Source organism: Actinia tenebrosa, unplaced genomic scaffold (genome assembly GCF_029948245.1).
Source record: "Actinia tenebrosa isolate PJP-AT-01 unplaced genomic scaffold, QUT_ActTen_1.0 PGA_scaffold10__47_contigs__length_13832649, whole genome shotgun sequence".
NCBI lineage: Eukaryota > Metazoa > Cnidaria > Anthozoa > Actiniaria > Actiniidae > Actinia > Actinia tenebrosa.
In genome coordinates this window covers 2,353,222-2,361,925 of record NW_028292570.1, presented here as the reverse complement: position 1 = coordinate 2,361,925, position 8,704 = coordinate 2,353,222, and the positions used below count along the sequence as shown (strand labels likewise).

At 44.0% G+C, this 8,704-nt stretch overlaps 2 protein-coding genes across 2 annotated transcripts; both read left to right on the top strand.

Annotated features, from left to right (window-relative positions):
• Positions 1-3,529: 3,529 nt before the first annotated feature.
• On the top strand, positions 3,530-8,235 carry LOC148912769 (uncharacterized). Its single transcript, XM_089026502.1, has one exon. The coding sequence runs from the start codon at positions 7,321-7,323 to the stop codon at positions 8,038-8,040; it is 720 nt and encodes a 239-aa protein (XP_088882628.1). The 5' UTR covers positions 3,530-7,320; the 3' UTR covers positions 8,041-8,235.
• On the top strand, positions 6,247-6,912 carry LOC148912770 (uncharacterized). The gene has a single exon (XM_089026290.1). It carries the CDS (start codon positions 6,247-6,249, stop codon positions 6,910-6,912), a length of 666 nt encoding a protein of 221 aa, XP_088882416.1.
• Positions 8,236-8,704: the final 469 nt, after the last annotated feature.

The window sequence follows — 8,704 nt, the reverse complement described above, 5'->3', positions numbered from 1 at the left end:
GAAGCTCGCGGAGATGAATAGAAAGAACAAAGCAAAGAAAGAGGAAAAGGTGGAAGAGAAAGAAGAGGAATCCTCCATCAATCCGGGATACGTCATTGGCGCGTTAGGAGTCATCATAGCAGCAGGTAGCCTTTACTTACAATGGAAGGCAGCAAAGCCAAAGGTAGAACCCGTACATGTGGCGCAGGAGCCTCCTAAGAGAAGCAAAATACCCGTGATGGAATAACCTTCTCGCTTTGTAATATAATGTCAACCGCGTTATTGAAAACTGTTGAAGAAGCAGCTATCATTACTTCCATTGTTGCGGGTATTGGTTGGGTAGGTAAGAAAGTGCTCAAAGAAGACTTTACTGAAGACCCAAGCAAGAGCTTCGCTAATTTTGCTAAGATGACCGCTGCCGTAGGCGGGGCTATCATGATAAAGGATTACATGCGGAAGGAAAAGTACCTGCCGACGACGTAAGCTTTGCTTGCGTCTAATATAAATGGCTACCTTGCTTGCAGGCGGAGTTATCGCAGCTTTAGCATTCACTGGAGCTAATTATGGTGGTCAATATTTGGATAGATTAGTCAGAGGTGATCACAGCGGAGATTTAGCCGCCGAAAGAAAAAGACACGAATTAGCGCTGGAGAAATATCAGCGAGACGTTGCTGCTTGGAATGAAAAAAGACAAGCCTACAGGGATTGGTTGGACAAGAACTACCAAGACAAAATGCAGGCGGATAAGAACTTTGAAAATACAGACTACGCCTTTAAACTCTATGCGCAGGCGCACCCGGCGGCATCGACGGGGTTGAAAAGGCCCCAGTTTAAGAATTACTACCAGCCTCCTAAGAAACAAAAAGATAGCGAGCTGGTATTCGTAGGAGTTGCAGGGCTGGCCGGAGGCGTAGCTTTGGTGTATTTAGTCTAAGCTGCCTCTAGAAGGTAACTTTGTTGCCTGGGATATATGATCGTCTTTTTGGAAAGCGACAAGAATGACTTTACTACTTACTTGAATCCCCCCATCAAAGCCTGTAAGGTTCGGTTCATAAGTTGCTCTTTGTACAATTCTTGGTATAACCTAATTGGGGGTATGGTCACCGTGCATAAAGGCAGCGGTAATTACCAAGGTGAAATGCTACCCGATGGACATTACACGCCAATCACCCTTGCTAAGGAGCTCGCCAAGCGCGGTTATACTCTCACCACGGGATTACCACACGAAATGACCCTCAAACATAATATGCCAAACTATTCAGTAACTTTTGGAAAGTTTGACCCATTGGGATCTTTATTATGTGCCTCGGGCAAGACAATTACCGACACGGCCATATCCGTGAAATGGAAAGTCGCATCCTCTTACGAAGTCTATTGCGATTTAGTCCATAGTTACAGCAATGGAAAAAAGTCTTTTCTTATGTCCAAGTTCCTGCCCAAAGGTAATCCATTTGACCCAGTAGAATACACTCCCATTTCTTTGAGCTATGACTTGTCTCATTTGGTAGAGAGCATAAACATCACCATTAAAGTGGACGGAGAGACGGTAGATTTCAACGGACGCAAGATCAATCTTGTTTTGGAATTCATATAATGGGTCGAACTGAGGACAAGCTCAAGAGGATTTACTATGGGCCTGAAGGCTATTGGAGAGGAGCGTCGGCTATCAAGAAACTTGCAGCCGCGGCCAGGGTATCAGAAGAAACGGCTAAGAACTGGTTAAAAAAACAAACCCTCTGGCAGGTTTATCTTCCCGTGCCAAAGTACATTCCAAGTCCAGCTTCACCGTAAATGCCCCTAATGAAGTTCATCAGGCGGATTTGCTTTTCTTACCGCATGACAAGGTGAGAAGAAAGACCTATAGATACGCTTTGACCGTAGTTGATATCGCAAGCAGATACAAGGACGCCGAACCCATAACCAGCAAGGATTCTGGGGAAGTCGCAGAAGCCCTGAGTAGGATTTATAAGCGCGTCTTGAAATGGCCTAAGCTGCTGCAAGTGGATGCGGGGACTGAGTTCATGGGCGTGGTTACCAAGACCCTGAAAGACCACAGCACCAAGATTAGGAGAGCCGAAGCAGAGTACCACAGGGGTCAGAGCATCGTCGAAAGATTCAATAAGACCCTAGCCGAGCGCCTCTTTGGGTACCAGTATTGGAAAGAGCTGGAAGATCCCTCCAAACGCAACAGGGAATGGACTCAGAGACTCCCCCAGGTCGTCGCGGCTTTGAACAACGAGGCGGCCAGGGCTACGGGAATAAAACCCAAGGATGCCATAAAAAAGAAACACTTGGAACACAAGTCCTACGTCAGAAGTTCAAGGGCGGTCTTCCCCCAGGAAAAGAAAATAGGTGATGTCACGGTTTGATATCTCTACGAGCCAGGTGAATTAGAAGGAGGATCCAAAAGAGCTACGGATCCTAATTGGTCTTTGGAAACTTATCAGATCCGAAGTGTAATAGCTAAGAAGGGTCAGCCCATCTTGTATTATCTTCACGATGGTCCCACGCGTGGGTTCGTCAAAGAAGAACTGCTTATCGCGTGATGTCCGAATGCTATCGTATGGATACCATCATCACACATCCACCTCTTGCCGTCAAATGCGGACAGTGACACCTTCTCTTGCGTAACGTTGTGTATTTGATGTCCGTAGCTGCGTAGGCTGTTCATCTTATGCCGCTGTTCCTTGCGTGTTCGTAAGACCTTCAAGTAGGACTCGTGCGTAATGTCCTTCTTAACCACGTATTTTTTTACGCCTTTAGCTTTCTTTTCTACACCGTCTAACTTTAGCACGCTGTACATCTTTGGTTTTAGCCCTACGTACTCTACTATAGGTTTTCCCTTCATTTCGTCCTTCATTTTCCCAATTACTTTCTTATTCTTCGCAGAGTAAAGAAAGTGGTCTTTTGGGTAATCGCTGGTGTCGTACTCGTCAATGTCGGGTAGGCAATCCTTGTAAATATCTTCCGTCTGCACCTCCAGGATTAAAGAGTCGGTGTCGGTGTATAAGAGGCAGCACTTATCACCGTATTCCGGTTTTAGCTTGTCGTAGTAAAACTCATACATGAGCAACTTTGATAGGTCTAACACGGTAAACCCCGTGTATATGGGTTTATTCAGGAAGAGGTTCGCCTTCTTCATGTGAATCACGTAGAAGTTTAACATTTCTACGTATCTGACGAATCCAGGCTGTGACACGTATGCTTCTGCTTCCTCTCTGGTGCTGGCTATCTTTATGCTTACGCGCTTACGGATGTTCTCCATGGTCTTACCAAATACGCTATTATTCATTAGTTTGAACAGGTTCTTTTCGAAGTCATTCTTTGCCTGCGTACGCTTTTGCGTGTTAAAGTCAATGTAGGAGCGCATCCATGGTTCCTGCGTGAACTTCAAAACGCGGTGTATGTGCGTTACTCTCATTCCGTGCCGCACGTAGAACTGCAGGTTGCGGTAATGCACCACGTACTTCTTTTTGTCCATCAGGTTCATCGTTAGCTTCCTGTACGGTTTGTAACCAGGGCACATTTCCCTCTGCAGCGGACTCAGCTGCTTAAATGGTATTTCTATTGCTTCTGGGGCAAGGGGAAACTCATCGTGTGCGTCGTGCAGGTGCTCTGGGTATTCCAAATCAACCTCCAGCACGTAACCTTTGTCGTCTTCTTTGCCTACGTTTAGGTAAAACTCTATGGGCTTTATGTTGTCCCATTCGAAGTCGCGTACAGGTAAGTACTGCGACATTGCCCAACCGTAGAGGTTGTTTGCGTCTAAGTAGAAAATGTATGTGGTTGGCTTCTCCGGGTCGTACTCCACCGTGGGATTGTTCGCTTTTGCGTATCGTCTGCTGGGTCCGCAAACGCCGCCGCGGATACCGTCCTCCATAAAGCGGTACATGTCGTATTCCGTTAGGAGATCCAGTTGCGCGTTTGTCTTCTTTAGCAGCGCACTCCAACTAAGCCCAGGAGCCGTGTAGAAGTTCGCTGGATCCAACCCGTAGTATTCCATTGCCATCTTTCGAAAGCTTTGGAAAACATCTGCGAGCAGCACTACGTCTGAACGTAGGTAGATGTCGTGGTATTCTCCCATATTCTCACAGGAGTACTTTTCCCACACATCTAACGCATGCTGGTACTCCTCGTCCTTTATACCAGACTCGTTTAGGGTGCTGTAGAATCTCTCTTTGGGTGGTAGGGGTTCTTCAAAGCGATCCCAGGAGTCCATGTATTCGTATGGGTAGACTCCTTTCCTTTCCGCGCCGTATTGACTGGAAATGGGGAACTCCGTGTTATACCTTACTAAGTTTGCTAAGGAGTCCGCCATGAACTGCTGCGAATCTAAGAACTTTAGCTTGCCTACGGTTACGGACATGTACCTTTCTTTGTTGTTGGGTATGCACTTTACTTCGGAGCCGTCTGTTCCTTGTAAGAGTAAGTGACTGTCGTAACCCCTTAAATTGTGAAAGAATACGGGTATTTCCATTTCTGGATCTACTTTGAAGTTTATATTGCATTTCCAATGCGCCGCTCCTCTGTATTTACCCGTGATGTGGCAGTGATCTCTAACCTCATCCACATAGAAATCCTCAACGAATGCTTTATGACGATGAATGCAGTGGGTGGAAGGCTTGTTGGGCTTTTCCCCCTTCCTTGTATACCTACCACATTTAAAATGAGCTTCTCCTAGATACTTTCCATCTTCGTCCCACGCTTTCTTGGCTCGTCTTCCAAACTGGAGAAGCGTATGTTGGCAAATGTGGCATTTCTTTGCCTTGGTAAAAGCCTCCTGGTTCTCTTTGGTAAATACCATCTTCTTTGGACGTCTTAATTGTTCTCTTATCTCTTCCTCCTCTTCTCGCAATGCTTCTAGAAACTTATTAGCTGCATTCTTACCTCGGTAAATCACAGGAGGATCGGCCTTACCATCTGATCTGACTACTATGTAACCAAAGGAGCAGATCTCGTGTAATCCCACCTTATTCGTGGCACCACTTTTCTGCTCTTCCTTAGTTATCAACGCTTCAAAGTCTGCATATATCACGTAAGGCACCTGCATCTGCTTTTGATGGTCTGAGTACAATAGGTTCTTATCTGTGGGCATCTGGATACGTTGCGCCACTTCTTCGACTCCGCGACATATTTCGTCGTGATCCTTTAGAGACTTTAAGGAGGTAAACGATAATAAGCAGCAATCGCAGAAGTATTTCTTACCTTTGTGCTTGGTGTGTCTGTAAAACAGTCTGCTAACATGTTTAACCCAAGAATAATGTCCGCCGTGGTAGAAAAGGTGTATTCGTTCTCCTTTACTCTTTGACAACACTAGTGGTACTATCGTTTGGTCTCTGACTCCGTAAACGTTAATGGCTAGGTCATTTTCCTGCTCGAATATCGGTATGTCTGTCAGCTGCATTGGGAACTTCCACGCCGTCCCACTCCAAATCGTCTGTTGGGTACTTGCTTGGTCTACATGGATCCTTATCTACTGGATACAGTGCGGATCGCATTGCCCACATAAAGCAGCGGTTGTCGTCATTCTTTACGTTCACTATGGCTTTCTTCCTTTCTACCCACACCGGCAGGGGCACGTAACTTCCTCCTCGTATTGGCACGTACCTTGCCATGCTAACCTCCATACCTTCTACCTCCTCCACTGTCCAACCTGATCCTTCTTTCGTGTAGTTAGACAGCGACTCCATTATTGCTTCTAAGGCTTCGCTGAGTGACCTATCCAGATTCGTGGACTCTAATATAACCAGTGACTTTGATCGCAGCATTGCTGTCGTCGTTACCTCATCTTTTGACAAACTTACTTCTACCATTATACTCGCTTTCAGGGCTCCTAATTCTTCTATACCTTTTCGAAGCGTTCTCTTGACCTTCCTTTCTGACTGACGCCAAAACTGTCTAACGTCAATCTCACCGTTACCGGGTATTGACACCGTTTCGAAATTGCTTTGGGATTCCATCTATATAATAGGAAATATCTTATACCTAATTCCAGACCCTTTTCAGATCGTCGTAGTCATACTCACAATCCTGACAATGCCAAAACAATTTAACCTTAGTCTCAAACTTCTTACCACATCCACAATCATAGCTGCTCATACATTTCGTCTTCATCTTCAAATGCTTCTTTAAGTCCGCTTCTTTCTTAAAAGTTCTCTTACAATCTTCGCACTCCATATATAGACTAACATATTTAACTACATAGACATGGGATGCGGGTAATAACGGTACGAATCGAGGAATTCACTTTAGACGGGAAATCCTCCGATGGTCGTTGCGCTGGAACCCCCACCCCCTATACTACTGGTGCCAACAGAAGCATTGTCACAACCAAATGTCGACTACACAAACAATTTTCTGGATCAGATCTCACAGCTAGACCCTACTAAAATCCATTTCTTTGATGAATCCAGTGTTATTGTGACATCAGGAAACCGCGCGTTCGGCCATTCTTACCAAGGTGAACGAGCTGTCGAGTTTCAGCGCTACGCTTCTAATGCCGACTACACTCTCAATTTATTTCATTCTATGCATGGTGTGAGCTGTCATGACATCGTGAGAGGTCCTTCAAATGGCATGGAAATGTTGAACTTTTTTGACGAAGCCCTGTCCGTTTACAGACCAGATGGTTCAGCTGTAATCGAATATGGTGACACTATAGTTATGGACAATTGCGGATTCCACCATGGACAATTCGTAGAGCCGTTGCTGCGAGATATCTTGCAAGATAGCGGCGTTCGGCTGTTGTTCCAGCCTGCCTACTCTCCTCATCTAAATCCATGCGAATATTGTTTCCATCAAGTAAAATGCTATTTGAGACGAAATACTACACTAACTATCAAAGAAACTGAAATTGCGATTCGGGAAGGTGTTTCTACGATAACTGCTGCAAACTCGGTTGTATATTTCAGACATTGCGGTTACATTGATTGACAGTAGTTCGAGCACATGTCAAAGACCCGAAGGCGCCAAGTAAACTAGCTTGTGTTCCAGAAGATGGCGGGAGAACGGGAAACGGAGGTATTCTCTTGGCTAAAATCATTATCTCCGGGTATGAAACTCGAACGACTTTCACCTCATTTCGAAGCAAGAGGTTTTAGATAGCGAAGATCACTGGCTTATGTGAAAACGGATGATCTCGATGTATTTTTCCCGTCGCCTAACAAGTTGTTACTGGCTGAACGACGAGTCTTAGAAGCCGAATTGGACAAGATCAAAACAGCAGAAAATCAAAGCCAGCCTAAACGTCCAGAGTCTGCGAGAAAATTACACTGGACTGATACTCCTCAAGCTTCGCCGCTTACCTGTTCCAGTTCTTCATCCAGGCAGGAAGCTGTGGGAATGAGCGCACTCGATCAAAGAGCTATCGAACACACAGAAAATCTGCAGCTCCTAAGCGCACAGGTGGAAAGTGTAAAACAACATCTAGAGGTGAAGAGAAAGGCAGTTGAAATTTTTTCTGCTAAATCTGATGGTCGCCGAGGAAAAGTTTGCAATGTGTGTCATAAATCGGGACATAATAAAGCCAGATGCAAAGGATTTCCGTGCACTGATATCAACTTATGTCAACTACAAGATAAACACCCAGAAACACAAAACGAAATTCGTGAGTTGCAAAAGGAATTGAAGGAACTTGAGAATAAGTACTCTAAAGCAAAGAACGATAACGATGTTTTCGTTGCTTCACGACAGCGTGCAAAATCCAACTTTTTTGCAGTAATGAGACCGCGACTCAGGCAACAAAATCAAGCCAAATATGTGGAGCGCAGTGTGCTCGACAGAGATCTTCAGGTGTTGCAGAGGGCTCTTTCTAACAAAATCCCGATAGAGGTGACTAACGACTGGCGACTTCCGTCGATTATCGAGGAGTACAAGCGTGGCATTGATATTTACCGTCCTCTACCGAGATTTAGCTTTGGACAAGCAAACACGCCAGCTCAAGGTTCTAATGAGGCTTTTGCATCATCTAGCAGTTTGCCGCTACAGGGACACGAACAAGTGTTTTTACCTTGCAGTTCTTCGCAACCACAGCAAGAAGAGCAGAACATTTATTACATGTAACTCTAGATGTTATCAAGATCGAACAAAACAAACTGACTTATGTTTATAAGCGTTGATATTCATACATGTATGCATGATTGTTGAAATTGGTCATAAATTATTGTTGAGTTGACTATAAATCAGCATCGTCAATATAAATGCTAGTAAATTTATTCCATTTTGCTCTCTTCTCTGTCCTTCATCTCAGTTAACTTATGTCAGTAAAAAAGTAAATTATGATTAAAATTTACCGTTCAAAAAAGTCCCGAATAATATATCTGTTATTCCTAGACACCCGGCGCCGATTGGATGCCGCCATAATTATGCAGAAAAAAGTCCAAAATAAGACAAAAAAAAGACCTAAGTGTTCATGGTTCGAGTGTTGTGACTGTAACAAATTCTGTACAAAATAATTTTCTGAAATGAAAGTTTCGAATTAAATTTTTCTAAAGCGTTTTAGTTTCTTTTTAAATTAAAATCGGAGCATTCTTATGTTCTGTTGAATATATTAAGGATTTTTTTTCGCGAACAGAAAAGGACATTCAAAAAAAAGAAAAGAAAAAAAAAAATTAGAATGATTAATTTTCTCTTTGTTTTGGTTCTAAAGTAAATAGCTATTTTACAGAAGCAGATGTTTCCTTTGAAGCAAAAAAACACATAGCATAATTCGGCTTTATTTACGACA